The sequence below is a fragment of the Orycteropus afer genome, unplaced genomic scaffold (assembly GCF_000298275.1).
Source record: "Orycteropus afer afer isolate SDZICR_OR568_19922 unplaced genomic scaffold, OryAfe1.0 scaffold00023, whole genome shotgun sequence".
Classification (NCBI taxonomy): domain Eukaryota; kingdom Metazoa; phylum Chordata; class Mammalia; order Tubulidentata; family Orycteropodidae; genus Orycteropus; species Orycteropus afer.
The window spans coordinates 5,085,782-5,108,192 of NW_006921610.1; the positions used below are offsets into that span (position 1 = coordinate 5,085,782).

At 38.3% G+C, this 22,411-nt stretch overlaps 1 protein-coding gene across 1 annotated transcript in view; it reads left to right on the top strand.

Annotated features, from left to right (window-relative positions):
* The window catches only part of NEB (nebulin), a 260,540-nt gene that overhangs the window by 147,140 nt on the left and 90,989 nt on the right, over positions 1 to 22,411 (top strand). Inside the window, 15 exon segments of the mRNA XM_042783652.1 lie at positions 2,319 to 2,426; positions 3,801 to 4,112; positions 5,238 to 5,441; positions 6,147 to 6,251; positions 6,993 to 7,100; positions 7,964 to 8,275; positions 10,505 to 10,708; positions 11,063 to 11,167; positions 16,779 to 16,883; positions 16,984 to 17,295; positions 17,992 to 18,096; positions 19,511 to 19,609; positions 19,801 to 19,902; positions 20,041 to 20,148; positions 20,633 to 20,944. Coding sequence (XP_042639586.1) covers positions 2,319 to 2,426; positions 3,801 to 4,112; positions 5,238 to 5,441; positions 6,147 to 6,251; positions 6,993 to 7,100; positions 7,964 to 8,275; positions 10,505 to 10,708; positions 11,063 to 11,167; positions 16,779 to 16,883; positions 16,984 to 17,295; positions 17,992 to 18,096; positions 19,511 to 19,609; positions 19,801 to 19,902; positions 20,041 to 20,148; positions 20,633 to 20,944 — 2,601 coding nt within the window.

The window sequence follows — 22,411 nt, forward strand, 5'->3', positions numbered from 1 at the left end:
TTTTTTTAAACTTTAGTTTGCATGCAAAATTTGGTGCCTTGACTACAGGAGGTAGGATACTTGAATGCTATTCATATATTCCTTTTAAGCTTGAAATTATTGTGCTATATCCTGTCTCTGTGTCTCAGTTTTATTATATTTTAACTGGGAGTAAGGAAATCTCTAGTTAAGTGCCTGGTACACTAGAAAGTATAAGATGTTCCAGTCCTTATTGTCCTTTAAGTCTTTTGATTGATCCAGGACCTTCATGCTTGACATTTTAAAGCCACAAGATTTACCAAAAGCCAAGTCTTAATTCCACCCAAAGAGCAAAGTATGTATTATGTCTACATGTGGTAGTTAAGCTTGTGTGCCAACTTGGCTGGGCCTGGTTAAGTGGCTGGGCAGCTGGCTGTAGTACTTCCCATGATGAGACAGGCAATCAACTCCATGGTGGAATCTACTGTGAGCAGCTGAGTAGCTGCCTTTGGGTATGTGGTCTGCTTCCTGTATATAAGAAACAGCTTTGGGAATGGTCTCTAGTTTATGGTACACTTGAACCCTGCATATAGCCGAGTCATCGTTCAGCAGCCCGCCATGCTCTTCCAATCCTGGGACTTTCAATGGACTTGAATCAATGGCCTTCTGTGTGGTTTGGTAACATCGGGACTGTGCCTTTTCACTTGTTGACCTTGGGTTTGTCAGCCTCAGTAGCTAGTAGCTGCCTGAGTAGAGAGATGCCTCTAGCTTCAGTGGGCCAGGAGCAAGAGGTAGGGCTGAAGCCTAAGGTTGGAGGCTTTCATCCAGCCCCTAGAGCCTGGCACTTGGAACTCGGACTCCTAGCCTCCTGTTTGTTAAGGTCATACTATTTGTGGTGTATTCTTGTCAGAGCCGCACTAGGTAACCAGAACCAAATATGGTACCGAGAAAGGGATGCTGCTCTGACAGATACCTGAAGGAGTGAAGTGAATCCTTGACCCGAGACTCTGGCAGAGAGACCCCGGCATGCGGCATGAGAGACAGCAAGAGCAGAGCTAAGAGACTAGCATGAGAAATGGCAGGAACAGAGTCGAGAGACTGGCATGAGAGACGGCAGGAGCAGAGTGGAGAGAACTGACATCAGACCGCGACAGCCTTACCGGTCCACTGAAGCTGGCAAGTCCCAAGTTCTTGGATCAAATGTCAATCTGGAGGCTTTTCCTGACTCACATAGCTGCAGGGGCTGATGAGCTCAAGGTTGGCAGGCAGTATGCCAGCTGTTGACTCCAATGAATGATGAATCCAAGATCTCCAGGCCGAATGGTGGATTGTTCGCTCATGGACAATTGTAGGCAGCACAACAGGATTCTGATCCACACAGAAGAGTGTCTCTTTTCCCAGGATGTCCATGAATATATAGGAAGCAGGCCACACCCCTAGGGAAACTCCCTTTTAACGGATTGGCTGCTCAAACCATATACATCTGATCCCATCATGGGATATTCCCACATCACAATTGCTTAAACCACACAAAATTGTGGTCCAGCCAAGTTGACACATAGCTCCAACTATCACAAGCTAGAGGATTTTCCTGACTCATGAATCTGCAGGGGCTGACGAGAGCAAAAGTTCAACATTTGCCCAAAAGCAAAGATGAGAAGGGAGAAAAAGGGAAAGAAGGAAGAGGTGGAAAATTCAGATGAAAGGAAATGGGGAACCAAGGCAAAAATGGGATGAGTGTTGATACAGCATGGGAAATGCCATGGAACACTTTATGAACAAGCTATTGAATGAGAAATGAATTTGCTCTGTAAACTTATACCTAGAGCACAATAAAATATTAAAATAGAAAAGTTCTCTAGTTTTACAGTTGATTCTTAGCTTCCATGTACTGTGTGGTGGGATATTTTCAGACACATACCATATTGTGTTGTTGTTGTTATGTGCCTTCAAGTCGGCCCCAACTCATAGTGACCCCTCCTTGGGTTTCTGAGGTGGTATCACTACAGAAATAGATTGCCTCGTCTTCCTTCCGAGGAGTGGCTGGTGGGTTTGAACCGCCAGCCTTCTGCTTAGCAGTCAAGTGCCTTAGGCACTATGCTACCAGAGCTCCTTACCATCTTGTAGTGAATGCAAATATTCAAACATTAATAGATTTAGATATTTATAAATTTTCAGTCAGAAGTACCCTGAGCTCCATGAAGTAAACAATTAACCAACCAAAAAAAGAACTTAGAATTGAATGTTTTTTCTCATGCTGCCTTTATTTACATTAAGGCTTATGATTTATATTATGAATACTTTGACTATATTCGGTTATTTTTTATTCTTATAAACCAACCTGTCTTTTCTCTCAATAGAAACTCTACCAGAAAGACTGGGATGAGGCTAAGCAGAAAGGCTATGATATAAGAGCAGACGCCATTGAAATCAAACATGCAAAAGCTTCAAGAGAAATTGCCAGCGAGGTACAGCTCCTTCTATTTTCTTTGTTTTTTCTCCTCCATTAAACAAATAGAACAATTTTCAGCAAGTTTGTCTTTTCCTGAAGTCATATTGTATTTAAATTTATTGAAATGGGTCAATAAACATTAGGGTAGCATAGATGACGTGTATGTGTAAATAACTTGCAAGTTATTTCTAAGTAGAAATAAAATGTCATGAAGAGTCTGTATGAAATTCTTGGAAATATTCGGAAACCAAAAAAAAAAAAAAAGTCATTGTATCTCTCTAAAATATTTCTAACATGCCTCATAAATGTAAGTCATAATGATAGCTTCATGGGAGACCTAAAACTTAGATTACATTTTACATACAACATGCTATACTGGAGGCTTATGTTTAATATCCTGAGTAAGCTGTTAAAAGTTCATTTGACACTAATTTTGAAACTTACTAGCAATCAAAAAAGTTATTCTGTCAAACCCCCAGCTGCATATCTTTTCATTACCTTTGGTCTCTCTCTCTTTTTTTTTTGGTGGTGGTGGAAGGTTTCTTTTCTTTTTTATCTCATGTATCCAACTATTTCCTTCTTAGTGTTTCTAAACAATAAGAAATCTAAATCTAAAAGATATATAAATGGTCCACAGCATCTGCCTTATTCCCATTTATCCCCATTTTCTTCTCTCTCTCAATCTTTCCTATGTTTTCTTGCTGTGGTTACAGTTAACACCTTTTGCAAACATATAAATGAAACCCTCTTTCTACAATCCTAAAGCACTCATCAGATGAAAACTCTCATCCATAGGCCTTTTGTTGTCATTCTCATTCAAACCAACCACTTTTCTTTCCATCCCTAAAACATGCATCTTTCTTGTCTGTTTCCAAAACCACACATATGATTTCTCCCTACCTGAGCTAGCTTTGGTACTCTTGGGAGATTTCCTGACCTAATATTTTACCACTGACCTGCCACACAACCGTAGGGACAACGGAGCCTTCACTGTGCCTTATTTTCCTCATCCAAAATATGTACTACTAATAATACCTACTACATAGAAACATTATGAGTATTAAACAAGATTATAATTACCACTATTCAACCATTTTTGGCTGAAAAATCCCAACAATGTCATATGGACCAACCTAATACATTTGAAGTACTCACAATAGCATCTCATACATATTGATTGCTCAGTAAGTGCTAGTTATTACTGTTTTAATCACTCTTGTTCACCATACTATTTCCTTCCTGATTTGATTCATATTCTGGAATATAATGATGGCCAATATTGAACTAATTTACTGTAAGACTAGAAAAATGTTCTGAAAACATGTAAAGAGAAGTGTTCTTTACAATTTATTTTCATTTGTCTTTTTATCTGATTTTTTCACAACTTTAGTACAAATACAAAGAAGGTTACCGTAAGCAACTGGGCCACCATGTGGGCTTCCGCAGTCTACAAGATGACCCCAAGTTGGTATGGTCTATACATGCTGCCAAGATCCAGAGTGACAGAGAATACAAGAAAGCTTATGAAAAGTCTAAAGGAATTCACAATACACCACTGGACATGATGTCCATTGTTCAGGCCAAGAAATGCCAGGTCTTGGTTAGTGACATTGATTATCGCAATTACCTACACCAGTGGACATGTCTTCCAGACCAGAATGATGTGATCCAGGCGAAGAAAGCCTATGAACTGCAGAGTGATGTGAGTATATTATCACCAGACTCATGGGAGATGTGTGTCTATGTGTTTAAGCACTATGTATTCCCTAGGGATGTAATGTAACTGGTAATCTTAATGTTGTTGTCAGCTGTCATTCAGTGGATTCTGACTCATGGCAGCCCCATGAGTCCAGAGTAGAAGTGCTCCATAGGGTTTTTAAGCCCATCATCTTTCAGAAACAGATCACCAAGCCTGTTGCCTGAGGTGTCTCTAGGTGAGCGTTTAACCATTTGTATCACCCAGAGACTCCTGGTAATCTTAATAGAACTTAACATATCCTATACAAGTCATGGTGCTGTTGTTGTTATTTGCCGTCAAGTCGGACCCGACTCATAGCGAACCCTCCTTGGGTTTCTGGGGCATTATCACTACGGAAGTAGATTGTCCAACCTTCCTTCCAAGGAGTGGCTGGTGGGTTTGAACTGCCAGCCTTCTGGTTATCAGTCAAGTGCCTTAGGCACTACGCTCCCAGAGCGCCTTACAAGTTATGGTAGTAGATTTAAAAAAAAAAAAAAAGCTTCTGTCTTCTAAAGGAGATAAAGGAGTCCTTCTTATGGTAGCAAACCCTGATTCATCAAGGTAAAAAGCATATCTTATTCTGTTGTAATTATGTAGAAAAATTCAATCCCAGTTGTTCAGATCTATTACATTTGTATGATCAGATATATAAATTTCAGAAAAAAAATGTAAGCATAAGGAAATGTTGGATTTCAAAGTTTATCTGATACATACAGGAAAAGATGTATTTTTTTCTCATTATATATGGTATCTAAAGATCTTTTCTCCCGAAATTCTTGCAGATGTTATTAAAAGGCAGTATATAAAAGGCAGAATTCAACTGGTGGGCAGAGACGCTCACCCTAATCGAAAAACAAAATTGTATGTTCTTGCTATTGTGCTGCTTGTGAACCCTGTTCCAATTCCTGTAGGGCCTGTGATGTGTATCGGATGGAGATGTACTTCCAAATATTAACATTTAATGTTGATCTTTGAGTTTCATATGACTAGCCACCAAACTGATTTAAATGGAGGTAGGGTGTGGTTCACCAACCTCAAGCTCCTGTGGGCAAATTTGACTCTTCCCCACCATGTGTTTTCCTTCCCTAGAACGTGTACAAGTCAGACCTGGAATGGTTGAAGGGTATTGGATGGTTGCCGGAGGGTTCTGTGGAAGTGATGAGAGTGAAAAATGCGCAGAATCTAGTGAATGAAAGGTTGTATCGTACAAGGCCGGAAGCCCTCAAATTCACCAACATTGTGGATACCCCTGAAATAATACAGGCAAAGATCAATGCAGTACAGATCAGTCAGGTAAGTAGAGAGGGTGACATATTCAGACAAACTGACGAAGTCTCTATCAAGAAGAAATCTAATATGAGCGTTAAACTGGTAATACTTGCATTGCACCTGACAGACTTTTCTAGTCAATGAGTTAGCAGTCTCCACTTTGCATTTGCTTTGATAATTCTTTGGTCAATATAAGTGCAGTAAACATCTTCACATTCCACAGACTCTGATACACACTTTGATCACATTTTGGAATCCTGACAATAATACTGGCCTATTCATACCATAATCACAAAATTTCCACCCCCTTATTTCTATTCAATCATGAAACAGGTTGAAAACTCCAGTGGCAACTCTAATATTGGACATTATAGTTATCATTTGGGCCCAGAAAGTCAGGTTCTGGTTAGGATTATCATAGATACCTGTAATACCTACAATTGGACTTAGCTGCCAGATGACTAAATATGGATAAATGGAAAATAATATTTTTACTACCATATTTCTGACTCATTTAAAATCTATATGGTATCACACATCAACATATCTTTGTTGTTGAGGTCACATTTGACATATTTTACATAAAAAGACAAATGAAGACAAGCAGTGATCTATATTTATGTCTGAGGACATCCAAGAGAACTTTTAATTTTACCTATACTTTTATTCTATGTGGAAAATCAATTATTTACTAATCAGACACCTCTTTGGTTTTCGTTTTTTTACCAGCCATTGTATCGTGATGCTTGGGACAAAGAGAAGAGTAATGTGAGTGTACCAGCTGACACCCCGGTGATGCTGCAGTCCAAGATCAATGCAGTACAGATCAGCAATGTAAGATACTACACCTTCGTTTGCTGTGCAAAATGCTGTCTATCTAAGCTGATCTTTCAGCCAGACATTCCAAAAAGAGTTTGGCAAAATGTATTTCCCTACCATTCCTTGAATTTCTAATCTTCAAGCTAATGTTAAGTTGCTGTCTGCATGTGTCTTATGTATTTTTATAATGTAAATATTTGTGTGTCTTTTTTGGAAGGTAAAATGCAGAATTTCACCAAAAACACAATACAAAAACTTACAGATGCATGTGTAATAATATTCACTGGATTATCATTACTTTTCCTTTTAAAAGCTAAATACTTTTTTTTTTTTTTCTGATTTTCACATGATTTATTGTCTCCTAAGCTCTGGTAAGGAGCTCTGGTATCATAATGCCTAAGGCACTTGACTGCTAACCAGAAGGCCGGCGGTTCACACCCAACAGCCACTCCTCGGAAGGAAAGTTGGGCAATCTACTTCCATAGTGATGCTGCCTCAGAAACCCAAGGAGGGGTCACTATGAGTCGACTCCATGGCAGTGGGCTTAGTTTTTTTTCTTTTTTTTTAATTATTGGGAGTTTTACTTACTGTCATTAAAATTTTATAGGAACTCAAGTTCAGCCTATTTTATAAATCATAGGGGAGATTAATCTTCAGTGTTACTGTTATTGGCTGTCCTTGAACAAACACATCAGTAATGCTTACTCAGTAGCTCCTTCTTTGGATTGACTGTGGCATTGCAATCTCTATTTGCAGAAACATTACCAGCAAGCTTGGGAAGAGTTCAAGATGACCGGCTATGACCTGCGAGCAGATGCCATTGGAATCAAGCATGCCAGGGCTTCCAGGGATATTGCCAGTGATGTAAGAGCTCCTCCTTGGCCAAGTTTAACAAACATTAACTAGGAGACACATAGGGGTTGATAATGTATTAACTTCTCATTTAATTCCATGGGAATTAAATTTAAGTAAAAGGCTATCCATTGTTATTAGTTTTAAAACCCCAAGTCCGAGAGAAACGTCATAGTACAATCTGAGGACTCTCTCGCATCTGTGCTTGGTTCACAGACTTTGATTTTGTTTCCAGTATCTTCTTAATACAAACAGTTATGGAGATCTAATGAGTACAGAGAATTCTGTTGTTTCCCAAAGTGTGGCATCCATACTATACTGGTAGTTCCTGTGATAATATTATGCAGTATGTGGGGAAAGTTTTTTTTTTTTTTTTAATAGTTATATGTTTCTTTTTGCTAAAAAAAAAAAAAAAAAAAATACTGATATTTCTCCATTTAGATAGCGTTACAAATTTTAAAATAAATTTACACTTTAAAAACAAATTTACTTAAGCAAAAAATTAAGGTGATTCAAAATAAAGTGTGAGGTAGAGAGGGTACTTTTTTTATGGCAAAACATATGAGGGTGGCAAATATCTGATGGGTGGGAAACACTGGACAAGGCTTTATTGGGAAGATAACCCAAAAGCAGTGTTGTTGCCTTAAAGTTATCACAATGTTCTTATGTACATAGGCATAAAAGATAAGCCAATGTATCAAGAAGTATGAAACTTATAGTATGGATTTAAAGAAAAACAGTATCCAAAAGAAAAGAAAGAAAAAAAAAAAGATAATCAAAGGGAGGTAGAAGGAGATAGAATTGTTCTGAGTAGGATCTCTAGAAAAAGTGAGTTTGGAAAAACTACTCTTCTTTCTCCTGTTCACATCAACCAGTACCTGTACAAAACTGCTTATGAGAAACAGAAAGGCCATTATGTTGGATGTCGCACTGCCAAGGAAGATCCTAAGCTGGTTTGGGCAGCAAATGTGTTGAAAATGCAGAATGATAGGCTGTACAAAAAGGCCTACAATGACCACAAGGCCAAGATTACCATCCCCGTGGACATGGTGTCCATCTATGCTGCCAAAGAAGGCCAGGCATTAGCAAGCAATGTGGACTACCGCCAGTACTTCCACCAGTGGTCTTGCTTTCCAGACCAGAATGACGTGATCCAAGCCAGGAAAGCCTACGACCTGCAGAGTGACGTAAGTGTGAAATTGTGTAGGGAGACCAAATGAGGGCCTGAGGTTTTGCCATAATTTTGCCTTATGACTCCTTCCAACAGTTTGAAAAACTCAACTCTCCCTTTTTTTAGTATTTTACCACATTTTAGTATTTTAATACCACATTTATTAGTTGCCTGCTTTCCAAAAGGGAGCTCTGGTAGTGTAGTGCCTAAGGCATTTGGCTGTTAACCAGAAAGCTGGCGGTTCAAACCCACCAGCCACTCCTCAGAAGGAAGGGTAGGCAATCTACTTCCGTAGTGATACCACCTTGGAAACCCGAGGAAGGGTCACTATGAGTCTGATCTGACTACACGACAGTGAGTTCTTTTAAGTTACTTTCCAGAATGTTTATTCATTTTTATTTTTAAAGATACTACCAGAGTTTTTCCATAGATTTATTATAGTGTATGATATTTGTAGTTTATTAAACAGAAGAATTCCCTTGGCCCTTCAATTATGCATTCAAAGACAGAGCTGTAGTCCTTGAAATGATTTTCAAAGGCATGCTCCAAAGCTCACTAGTTTCCTTTAGTAGGTCTTCACAACATGGTGTTTTATTAATTTCTCTAAGACTCTTTTAGTTTAACTCACATTTTCTTCCCATTTTATCTTTTGGAAATGATGGATTCCATAAGGTTATTTATTTATTGTAAAGAATGGATATCTTTCTTTCTTTATCTAAACTTGGTTCTCTTAAGCTTCAAGGGATACTATCTTACAATGAATGAGTTTTTATAGGAAAGAACACCCATCACTTGAAATGAAGTGCCACGTGGTGAATTTAGGCCAATTTCTAGAGAAATGCAGTCTCCTCATTAACCTGAACCACATTTGTATATTAAGGTATACACATCAATCAATTTCTTAAAGACTGAGGAAAGGAATCTTCAGAATCTGCATGTAATCTTCTTTGAAAATCCTTTCTTTTAAATTTGAGTATCCATCACACTTTCAATATTAAAATATATAATGTCATTCTTTTTAAGGCAGAGATTTTCCAACATTTTCACTCCTCTTACTACCATTTTAGCCCAATATTTACATCACATCAACTAGCTTCAAAAATTCCATTTCTGAAAACAGCAACAACATTTATAAAACTGTTGTTGTCATTAGGTGCCAGAGAGACAATTTTGCTTCATAGTGACCCTCATATGAGAAAGTACAACTGCCCCAGATGCTATAGTGTTTATGGGAACAAAGTGCCAACTCCTTCTTCTTCAGAACTACCGGGTTAGCAGCTGAGAGCTTGGCTATTGTGCCGCCAGGGCTCCTTTCTAAAAAAGTAATAAAATTAGTAACTGGTACTGAACATAAAGCAATTTTCTTTGCTTAACCAATTACCTATATCTGAGGACACTTTAGATAACCAATAAAATGCAAATATGATTCAAAGGATCTTGGGAAAAGAAAACAATCTAGGTCAACATTGTAGAAGAATCAATTGGATTCTTAATTATCCTTTAAAAATATCCTTTAAAGATACTTAAATAAACATACCATGTGCCAGGCATTGTGCTAAGCATTAAAGATACAATGTGAAAAAAGAAGAAAAAGACTCCCTGTGCTCCAGATCTTAAGGAATTCACATTTATAGCAAAGAAATAGATACCAATTAGAGAATATCAGTAAAAAAAAGTGGTATCTGGGTGATCCATGGTACTAGGTGAAGGAAAACTTCTCTGAGGAAGTGATGGTTTGACCGGAATGTGAAAGAAAGGTAAGGGTTGGCTCCATGAGGAGGACACTGAGTATGTGCCACACAGAATGACCAATGTATACAAAAGGTGCTGCGTGTAAACCATGCACTGGCCACCAAGAAGGCCAGTGGGGACAGAACACATAGATCAAAGAGAAGCATTACAACATCAGACTTGAATTTGGAATTTTGAAAAGATCATTCTGAGCTGTGTGGAGAATTCATGAAGAGCTCATTAGTATTACTTAAAAGTCTCCTTTGGCTAGTATGATGATTACCTGAAAATTATTCAAAAATCGAGTATGATCCTCAAAACATAGAGCTGCTTCCACATCATGTAAGTGTGGAAGCATTCCAACATAGACCCTCTGCCATAGAAAACAAAACAAAACACTACTGTGCATATGAGGGGTTATGTTTGCCTGGCAAGTGCTCTATTTTTATTATTGTTAGTGGAAAATCAAATATAATATGTAACTTCTTCTACATAACTTCATTTTCTTTCCCAGGCCATCTATAAGGCTGACTTGGAGTGGTTGCGTGGCATTGGTTGGATGCCTGAAGGGTCTCCTGAAGTACTGAGAGTCAAAAATGCCCAACATATCCTAAGTGACAGTGTCTATCGGACACCTGTGGTGAATCTTAAGTACACAAGTATCGTTGACACTCCTGAAGTTGTCCTCGCTAAAGCAAATGCTGAAAATATTAGTATTGTATGTCATTTTATTCTCTATATATTAAAATTAAATTAGTACTATAAATTAATGATACATAACCTAGGAATCTATTTCTATGATAATAATAATATTGACAATAAAGATTTAATTTTTAATATGGACAGGGTTGTTTTATTATTGCTTATTAACTTTTTAAAAAAAGTTCATAGTACTAAAAGGTACACATAGGAATTTTGTATCAAATTTAAGTAACTTCTGTGAAAAAAATCTAGAAGTATTTGCCTTGATATGAAAATATTTTGAATCAGACAAGTTGAAATTTGTGTACTAGAATTGGCAAAATAACAAGTTATGAAGTAATTTTATTGTTATTATTGGTTCTTTCCATAGCCAAAGTACAGAGAAGTTTGGGACAAGGATAAAACTTCCATCCACATAATGCCAGATACTCCGGAAATTAATCTAGCAAGAGCAAATGCTCTTAATGTGAGCAATGTAAGTATAATGATGGACTCTTTTTATGTTTGGAAAGTCATTCAGTTAGAGCTATAAGATCAGCATAGACCTCTTCCTAGGCAGTGCTGTGGATAGGGAAGGCTCTTTGCCATCAGCCTTTGACCAGGAGGGAGGAGAGAGTAAGTCCCTAGTCACTAGGCAAGGCCAGGTTCTGGTGAGCCAATGTCAACATGGCCAAAGGGAGAAGGGAATAAGGACAAAGGGGATAAAGAAGAATTATGAAACACACAAACAAGAAAGGGGAAGCAGCGAGGGATTCAGAACTCAAAATAATTATGAACATTCTTTTGAGAAAGTCTACAAATTAATTTTAAAAGTATGGGAGATTAGCTAAGAAATTATAAACCACTAAAGTGACCCAGAAAAAAAAATTAAAAACATAAAACAACAAATTGAGAAGGTTAGTAAAGAGTTTTCCCCCTCTCCATAAATGCTAGGCTCATGTAGACAATTTGACAGAATTCTTTCAGAACGTCAAAGAACAAATGAAATACTATAGAACATAAAGAAGGAACATCATGCAATTACCAAAACTTGTCAAAGATAATTCCACAAGTGAAAACCAGTAATAATAGGGAAAATTGTAAATAGTATATTGACACATAAAATAAACTATATTACATAAATGTATCTAATAAACACATTAAAATGATACTTTACAAACAAGTAGAATTCATCCAGGAATGCCAAGAGGGTTCCATATTCAGAAACCAAATACTATAATAGGAAAAAAGTGCTCATTTTATTAGATTTGAAAAGGCATATGAAAAAAAGTCTTTTCTTGTTGTTTTTTTTTCTTTTCTTTTTATTGTGATTTGGGTGAAAATTTACAGAGCAAATACGCTTTCTATACAGCAGTTCACATACACTTTGTCTCATGACATTGACCACAATTTACCACAAAGCAATATCTCCCCTCCCACTTCCTCCCAACAGTTACCTCTTCCATGTGTCTATCCCGCCATGCATTCCTGCCCCCTGAGCTGTCTCCCTGTGCATAACCAGCCCTTCTTTCTCTCATAGTTGTTCTCTCCAAGGAGTGTACCTACCTCAGGTAAATGTTCAACTCATATGCCTGTCCATTGTTTGGCTGGAAGTCACAGGTGTGTGTTCAATTCCATACCTGAAGGGCATCTAGGGGCCATAGTCTCAGTGGTTCCACCAGGCTCCATTGGCCCAGCAAACCTGGTCCCCCCCACTTTTTTTTTTCCCAAATGATTTTGAGTTTTGTTCCACATTGTTCTCCTTCTCTATCCAGAATCTCCTACATAGATCCTCTTCCAAGTGGTTGACAGTAGTAGCTGGGCACTAGATGGTTCTTCTGCTCTCATAGTTGTATAGGCTGCAGATCGGATGGTTTACCAGTCGCTAGGACTAATTGTTTATGAATCTTTGGTTTCTTCATTCTTCTTTGCTCTGGATGAGGAAAGACCCATCATTGCATCTAGATGGCAGCTTGCAAGCTTTTAAGATCCCAGTCGCTACTCACCACAGTAGGAGGTGGAACAATGTTTTCTGTAGTATGTCATGCCAATTGAGCTTGATGTCCCCTGTGACTATGGTCCGGAGCCCACAGGTTCAACTACTTGGTCCCTCTGGGTAGCTGGCTGTGACCAAGCAGTGACTACAACCTTGCCCCTTGTCAGCTCCATTATACACCTGGGAATTCATATCATACACATAAAGTTATAGGACCACTGTCTGTCAACCCTATACATGTTCTTGGGTGCACTCCCCACTTCATAGACATATCTAATAGTTCAGCCTGTCCATCCATCTATCCATCCATATACCCGTGTTTGCCCTCACTGACCACGTCATACTATATGTGCAAAAGGGTTCATCTTTGTTGTCTGTACTTCGCACGTACCTCTCTATGTCTTTCTCTTCCTCAATGCCCCTATAATGATCAATCACATTTGGTACATTGCCTTTCTCTTCACCCAAATCAAAACTTATCTCTATCTATCTAACTGAAGTCTCTACCTTCCCCTCCTATCCCTGGTAACCAACAAAGAAAATGTCCTTCCACAGATAAGCATTTCCTTGACTTTTACAATAATAGATTAATACAGTATTTGTCCTTTTGTGATTGACTTATTTCACTCAGCATAATGTCCTCCAAGTTCATCCACGTCTTAATAAAGTCTTAGTAAAATAGTAAAAGTTTTAGTAAAATAGGAATGTTGTTGTTGTTTAGATGACTATATTTCTTGACATGACTTTAAAAATAAATTTCAAATCAAAGGTCATCCTCATCCTTAGTAAGTAAACATCTCATTAAAATCAGGACTAAAACAGTCTCTGGTGGTGCAGTGCCTAAGGCATTTGACTGCCAACCAGAAGGCTGGAGGTTCAAACCCATCATCCACTCCTTGGAAGGAAGATTGGGCAACCTACCTCCATAGAGATACCACCTCAGAAACCCAAAGAGGCATTGCTATGAGTCAGATTTGACTCGATGGTAGTGAGTTTGGTTTTGTTTATTGAGATGCAACATTGGGTCTCTCCTCGTCCAAAGCAAAGAAAAATGAAGAAAATCAAAGATACATGGAAACAATTCGTCCAAGGAACTAGTAGACCATGTGGTCTCCAGTTTATATGACCGTAAGACCAGAAGGACTAGATGGTGCCTGGCTACCATTATCAACCACTCAGAAAGGGATCACTGTAGGAGATCCTGGATAGAGGAAGAATAATGTGGAACAAAACTCAAAATCATAAAACAACAACAACAAAAACATTTACTGGTCTGATAGAGCCTGGTGAGATCCCTGAGACTATGGCCCCTAGTTACCCTTCAGGTCTGGAACTGAGCTTACTCCTGTGGCTTCCAGCCAAATAACAGATAGGTATATAGAGTGAACATTTACATTAGGTAGATACACTCCTTAGAGAGATCCATCAAGGGAGAACAGAAGGGCAGTGTTTGCACAGGGAGATAGTTCAGGGGGCAGGAATGCATAGGAAAGAAAGAAGGACACAAGGTAGAGGTAACCACGGGGAGGAAGTGGGAAGACAGCTGTTGCATTGTGGAAAATTGCAGTCAGTGTCATGAAACAAAGTGTGTATGTACTGCTGTATGGAAAATTAATTTGCTCTGTAAACTTTCACCCAAATGATAATAAAAAAATTTTTTTTAATGAAGAAAAATCAGGAATAAAATAAGGGTAGCCTTTAACATTACCATTATTTAACATTTGTTGGAGGCAATTACATAAAAGTAAGAATAAGAGATAAATGTTAAAAGAAAGGCAAAATTATCATTATTTGTAGAAGAAATAATATATGCCAGGAAACAGCAAGTGAATTTATTGAAAATCTAAGAGATGCAATAAGAGCATTCCCTGTATGGCTGACTGTGAAATCAAATTCAAGAAACTTGGTACTACTTTCATGAATATCAGAGATTTCTTGTGTATAAAGTAAGCATGGGAGCTCTGGTGGCGTAGTGCCTAAGGCATTCAACTGCTAACCAGAAGGCATGCAGTTCAAACCCACCAGCAACTCCTTGGAAGGAAAATTGGGCAATCTAATGCTGTAGTGATACTGCCTCAGAAACCCAAGGCTGGGTCGTTATGAGTCGGATCCAACTCGTTGACAGTGAGTTTGGTTTGGTTTTTTTTTTAAAGTAAGTATGATCTTAGAAGAAAGGTATTACCTCAGTGCAATTCCCCATGGTTTATAACTTTGAGGCCTTGCAGAAGAACAATAAATCTTTTTAAGAGAAGGAGCCTGCCAAACAAAGATCGTTTGCCAAACTGCTCCATTAACTCGATTGTAGCGAGCCACTTGGGGGCTAATATTTTCCGATGTTTGGGAAGCAAATAGAATTTTAGGACACAGAGTATTTTTTTTGGACCACAAGCAATATTATGGAGCATGGCACTGTTGCTTTTAACCCGCTAGACTGAGTAGTTAGCTCTTCACTGCTGCATAGGCTTCAGTTCTCTCCCCAGGCAATTTGGCAGGAAGATTCTGGAAAGTCTCTTGTGCTTTCTTTTGCATGATAAGTATCTCAGCTGGAAACATTAGAACCTTAATATTAGTATCATTAAGTAAGCAAGATTAGTATTTGAAAGTATGCCAATAGTAAAGTGTATTAGTTTTAGGTATTAATGAGAATGCTTGCACTTCGGAAGAAATCAAACATTCCATTTGATGCTAAGCAAAATATAAAGTCATTTTCTCTACACGTGATACAGCCATTTCTATAATCCTGATAAAATTCACTGTTCAAAACTGCTTCCATCACTTCAAAAAGCATTACTTTATAAACTATTTGCATATGATCTCATAGATAACAAATCAATTTGCAATAAATTGATTTACTTAATTTTCACACCACATAAATAAAATCTTGTTATTTTGTTTATATCAGACAGGAAAGGTGAGATTTAAATGGGTTAAGGAATTTGCCCAAATCCTCAAAGTCAATAGATGAAAAGTCAGAGCTCAAGGCCATAAATACGTTTTGTGTGTGAGTGCAAAGAAAGTATATATTTGAAACATGTAAACAGACAAAAAAATTTTAATAAGAAAAAAGTGTGATAATATATGTAATAAAATAATAAATAAGATGAAACAAGAAGATAACATAATGACAAGTTTGCATTAAATATTTGCTAATATAATACATTTTGGTGTGACGAATACTTTCTCCTTTGTACAGAAAGCAATTCAATTGTTAAAATCGGCCCGATATTCATAGTAAAGCCTAATGCAAACTCATATAAAACTTGTCCATGGTTGCAAGAACAAAATTTATCTGAGCATTCATTTCTCAGATAGGCAAAGGCTATGAAACTGTCAATAATTGGAATTACCTCTCCATTCTGCAGTGCAGAAGTTGCCATGCTGTTTGGTAAAATGTATTCATTACACATTTAAATTACTGTTTTTTTCTGAGTCTTTCTGCCATTGTCAATATAGAATGTATTCGTTTAAATATGAATAGATATTTAAATATATTTTTAAAAGTATCCACTACCTTAGTTAACTTCTTTGTAAGAACAAAATAGCACTATATTGAAAAAATAACTGTTACATCCAATTGTGGTTTAGCAGAAGGTCTAACATTGCTAAGCAATAAGCATCATCAATTCTAAAAGAAGATCTAAGAACTAGATTGGGAAAGACACAAATGTGAAAAGTTTATAGTTCTGAAGATCACAAAATGGAACTGAATTAAAGAAATTGAATTATTGAATGAAAGGAATTCAATAGTAACCCATAAATGTCTGAACTTATCCCAATGCTTCTAATATAATAACACAAGCAGCAGCTATACCCTTTACATTACGCATGAGATCATTATCCATGAACAACTACAGCAAGGCTATGAGTAACATGAAAAAGAATGATTTATTCTTGAACTCAGATCTTTGCACTCCAGACACTATTCCAAAACCAAACCCACTGCATTGAGTCCAGACACCATTACATATCCCATAGAATAATCCTTCCACCTATCTCTTTTCTTTAGCTGGTCTTAAGTTCTAGGGCTTCGTAACAGTTAATTCTGCTTGAGTCTTTGCAGTTATTGGTAAATTTGAATCTAGAAAGATAGCTTATTTTTTCTCCTCTTCAGAAAATTTACCGAGAAGGTTGGGATGAGATGAAGATGAGTTGTGATGTACGGCTAGATGCCATCCCTATCCAGGCTGCCAAGGCCTCCCGGGAGATTGCCAGTGATGTAAGTGTGGTATTTTTTAACTTCTCAGTTTTTAAACAAATGTCACGGGTACATCAGGAGTACATGCTGTGACCCATCTGCTTTGTTTTCCCGTCCCCAGTACAAATACAAGATTGACCACGAGAAGCAGAAGGGACACTATGTGGGCACCCGCACAGCCAGGGATGACAACAAGATCCGCTGGGCCCTCATAGCTGGCAAGATTCAGAATGAGAGAGAGTATCGGATGCACTGGGCCAAATGGAAGACCAAGTTCCAAAGCCCTGCGGATATGCTTTCCATCTTACATTCGAAAAAATGTCAGACTCTAGTCAGTGACATCGATTACCGTAATTACCTACACGAGTGGACATGCATGCCTGACCAGAATGATGTGATTCAGGCCAAGAAAGCCTATGAACTGCAAAGTGATGTGAGTGGCCTGCCTTTTATGAGTGCTTCTACTATTTGGCTATGATTCTCAAAGTTTATGACATTAAAATCTATATTATCATGTCAAATCTTCATACAGCCCAGAACCAGGTATTAGGTAGAATTTATAGTATGGTATCAAAGCCATCAAAGCCATGGAGGATCTGTCTTTGAATCAAGAAATAAATGGCAGTGTGAATACAGTTTTTTAATTGTATCAGGTAAAGGAAAACACTGTAAAAATATCACTCTTGTGAAGTTTAGGTAGTCATTAAAGTTTATATCAGAAGTCAAATATTGTCAGCACTTGGACAGGATGTAGCCACGGGTATGCTTCTTCAGGTGACATAGTGTTTAAAAAATTGAACATTTTTAAATCAGGAAGTTTTAATCCAAATCCAGATTTCCTATTTCTTATAAATATCAGAGAAAGTAGCTCTGGACCTGAATTACCTCTTGGCAATAAGAAGCTGGAACTGAGTGGGGACTACCCTTTTTTAAATAGAAAATATATTCTCCAGTTTGCCACACTACCTGACCTCCTAATTAATTTACTTATGTTACCTACCTGGCTGCTTGAGTTTGTCATTCTGGAGTGACATAGTATTTAAATTGTATTTCTCCACCAGACCAATGGATATGATAAATCGGATCATGTGATCAGGGTTGTTGAATTAACCTAGTCTTGTTTTCACAGGCTGTTTACAAGGCTGACTTGGAATGGTTACGTGGAATTGGATGGTTGCCAAGTGATTCTGTTTCTGTCAATCACGCCAAACATGCTGCGGATATCTTCAGTGAGGTATTCCAAGATGTTACCCTGCCATTCATTATACTTCCCAAAAGGATGAACCCACAATGCAGAAGCCAAAGTGCAGATATTCCACATCTGCCATTTTAACTGCTTTAATTTAGATCAGGCAAACATTTTTTCAAAATAATCCTGTACTATCCCTATTACATTATGGCACAAAATCCATAACATAATACCCACAGCATTCATTTATGCATAAAACCAACAACCAAACAAATAAACACTATTGCCTTTGAGTTAATCCCAACTCATAGGGAACCTGTAGGACAGAGTAGAACTGCCCTATAATGTTTCCAAAATTATAATCTTTATGGAAGCAGACTGCCACATCATTCGCCCGTGAAGCAGCTGATGGGTTTGAACCACCAACCTTTCAGTTAGCAGTAAAACACCATGGCACTAGAACACCTTCATTTATGCTTAAACTGAAAACCAAAACCAAACTCACTGCCATTGAATCGATTCTGACTCACAGCGACCCCCTTTGGGTTTCTGAGATGGTAAATCTTTACAGAAGTCAATTACCCAGTCTTCTTTCCGGAGAGTGGCTGGTGGGTTTGAACCACCAACCTTCTGATTAGCAGTCAAATGCCTTAGGCACTATACCATCAAAGCTCAGAATTGTATACATGACAAGATTATTTTGTCAACAATACCATTATGCTAGGGAGATCCTTGTCCAGTTCAAAAAATGTGTTAAGAATAAAGTGATACACATAAAGATCCATCACATGACCGGGAAATGAGCAAACTTGCCACTTTAAAATCAATGGGAGCCATGGAAACCAACCCATTTGTTTAAAAACAAAATACCAAAAACAAAACCTAATTGCCATGAAGATGCTATTCTAATATGGCACTCTAAGCTTCAGTAGAGACAGATAGCTGCTGTCGAGTTGACTCCAACTTTATTATGTACAATAGAATGAAATGTTGCCCATTGCTATGTCATTCTCACAATTGCTAGCATGTAACGTTGTGGCTGCTGTGCTGATCCGTCTCACTGAGAGTATCCTTCACCCTCATTTCCCCTCTACTTCACCAAACATGATGTCCTTCTCTAGCCATTGATTTCTCCTGATAGTGTTCTAAATATGTGAGTTCGGCATTGTTCTGTTGTGAGCCATAAGGTTTTCATTGGCTAACGTTTGGAAGTAGATTGCCACACCTTTCTTCCTAGTCTATCTTAGTTTAGAAGCTCTGCTGAAACCTGTCTACCATGGATATTTGAAATACCAGTGCTGTAGCTTCCAGCATCACAACAACATGCAAACCACCACAGGGCAGCAAACTGAGTGTGGTCGTTTAGTGGAGAGGGACCCTTCAATTTACCATATCTTTCTCAACTCTCACAGGACCAAGGACTACAACTTTGTCTAAAAGACAATTTTCTTCCCTACAGAAAAAATATCGCACAAAAATAGAAACTCTCAACTTTACCCCTGTGGATGACAGAGTTGATTATGTGACAGCAAAACAAAGCGGTGAGATCCTGAATGATGTAAGTACATGACTGTTCTAAAATTGCACAATCATGCAGATATCCTTTCCAAAGCTTTTCCACCTGCTTAAACTCAGCATGCAATCATTTCCTGAGATACAAGTTTTAATCATTGAAGTTATTGATGCTAGCATGCCTGGACAACATGATGTTTTCTTAACTCTGAGTAACTTACTTCCTATGAATTTCAGATTAAATACCGGAAAGATTGGAATGACAACAAATCAAAGTATACCCTCACAGAAACCCCCTTGCTGCACACTGCCCAGGAGGCAGCCCGGATATTGGACCAGGTATGGATTTACCCAGATGCCTGTTACTTTGTATAGGGACATGAACCACAGATAACTGTATTTCTGAGATTTAAACCATCAATTTATCCTTCCAGTCTGACTCCCCATTGTAACCTTTGTTGCTATTCTGTCTTTCAGTACCAGTACAAGGAAAGCTGGGAGAAACAAAAAGCCACGGGTTATATTTTGCCTCCTGATGCTGTGCCCTTTGTCCATGCCCATCACTCTAATGATGTTCAGAGTGAGGTAATTCACACTGACTCTAGGATACTTCCCAAAGGTTGGACCTTGTCTATCAGGGATTTCAGCTTTGTCTAAAGCCTAGCACCTAAGAGTGTCCCTTTTCAGCTTGGCATACTGTGCTGGGCTTGGCAATAGTTGGCATACCTGCTCCCCTTTGACCCTTTTCCCATGGGCTTTGGCTTTTCTTCTTTTTTTTCTTTAAAAGCTACTGTTTTGAGTTCTTTACTTTTTCCTGTATTCTCAGGCCTTTCTGAAATCTCTAGGCCTACAATAAAAATAGTCAGAATTAGAAAATAAATGTATATATTTTTTTCTATTTTAAAATCGATATTTATTTCTATCAACACTTTTTGTTATTTATTCTCAAGAGAAGTCACACAAAAAGCTGAGGGGCTGAATTTACTAATGTTCCTTAGAAGAAGGTCAAGTCCTTTTCACCTTGTGTGTTTGTCAAAATTGACGGAATCTATATTTTTCTTCCCACCAGCTGAAATACAAAGCTGAACATGTAAAGCAAAGAGGCCATTATGTTGGTGTTCCGACAATGCGAGACGATCCTAAGCTGGTTTGGTTTGAACATGCAGGCCAAATTCAGAATGACAGACTGTACAAAGTGGACTATCACAAAACAAAATCCAAAATCAATATACCTCCTGATATGGTATCTGTGTTGGCCGCCAAGGAGGGACAGAGTCTTGTCAGTGACATTGATTACCGTAATTACCTACACCAATGGACATGTCATCCTGACCAAAATGATGTTATTCAGGCAAGGAAGGCCTATGACCTACAGAGTGATGTAAGTGATGGTTATTTTGAAAATATATGCAATATTCGAGAACCACCAGTCTTTGATAATTTGAGCCATAACTTTTTTTTTTCCCCAGAAGGAAATTGAAGCTGAATATAAGGCAGACAAAAATCAGGGTGGTTGCTGATTGATAACTTTGTGTCTTGCATGTGCTTTTGAGATCTTTCAAGATCAAAGCCAATTTTTTAAAAAAATCCTGCTGATTTTGTCCCATTTCTGTCATTAGCAACTCTTCACTCACATTCACATGGAAAGTTATCAGCTAATTTAAAATTATAATTAGCGCAGGTGGGAATTGAGATTGAGTTGGGGTTTTGACAAAATTAAATGATAGTATAGTCAAGGACCTTGGAACACTCCAATCTTGATTGCCAAGCTCTTCATTCCTTGAGGCATTTTTTAAGAAGTTTGCAAGGAATCAAAGTAAAAGGGAAACAAAGTATTGATTAGCTGCATGAGGACCCAGTACTGCCTCACACAGAGCTTTGGTCAAGCTTGTTGTTGTTATGTGCCGTCGAGTCAACTCATAGTGATCCCTCCTTGGGTTTCCGAGGCAGTATCACTACGGATAGTAGGATTGCCCAACCTTCCTTCTGAGGAGTGGCTGGTGGGTTTGAACTGCCAGCCTTCTGGTTAGCAGTCAAGTGCTTTAGCCACTATGCTACCAGAGCTCCTAGGCTTTACTGAATGTAAATGTCACCTCCCACTGAAGCCTGAATCACATCCTCTACCTGCAGTTTGTAGGGAACAGAAATACAGTGCAGTGACTTGTATGGTTAGATGCACAGAGAAGCTACCACTACCTGGGTCTTGCCATCACAACCAGGAAGGAAACAAGAAATTGAAGACAGTTCCTGTAGCCTAGGTGCTGAACTTGAACATCCCACCTCACTAGTTGTTGTGGAATAATGACTATTGCAGAACTTTCATCAGATCAGCACCTCTTCCTTTGGTGTGAAGTGGGCCAGGAGAAGCCAAGAGCTGAAGAGAGGGAAGGCAGAGTATCCTTGGCCTGAGGAGATGCTTCCTGCTTCTCTACAATTACATGACCATTTGCTGGTGCAATTTATTTACTTTAAATGCCCCCACATACTTCCACATAACTAAATGCTTCAAATCCATCTAAAAATAGAACCTCCTTGGTAAAGCCTTTTCTTATGCCCATAGGGGAAAATAGCAGCTCCTTCCCTTAACTAGCATAGTACTTTGGTGGTCTCACTCTCATAGCCAGTACCACTTTGCTCCTTGTAAATGCTCTCTCTGCTTTTGGGGGGGGGGAGAGCATTGATGTGGAGTCAATTCCAACTCATAGAAACCCAACATATGTCAGAAAATATATATACGGGACTATGTTCCATATGTTCTTCAGGGGATGATTTTTTTTTTTAAGAAGCAAATCATCAAGTTTTCTTCCAAGGCATCTATGGAATAACTCAAACCTACAACCTTTTGATT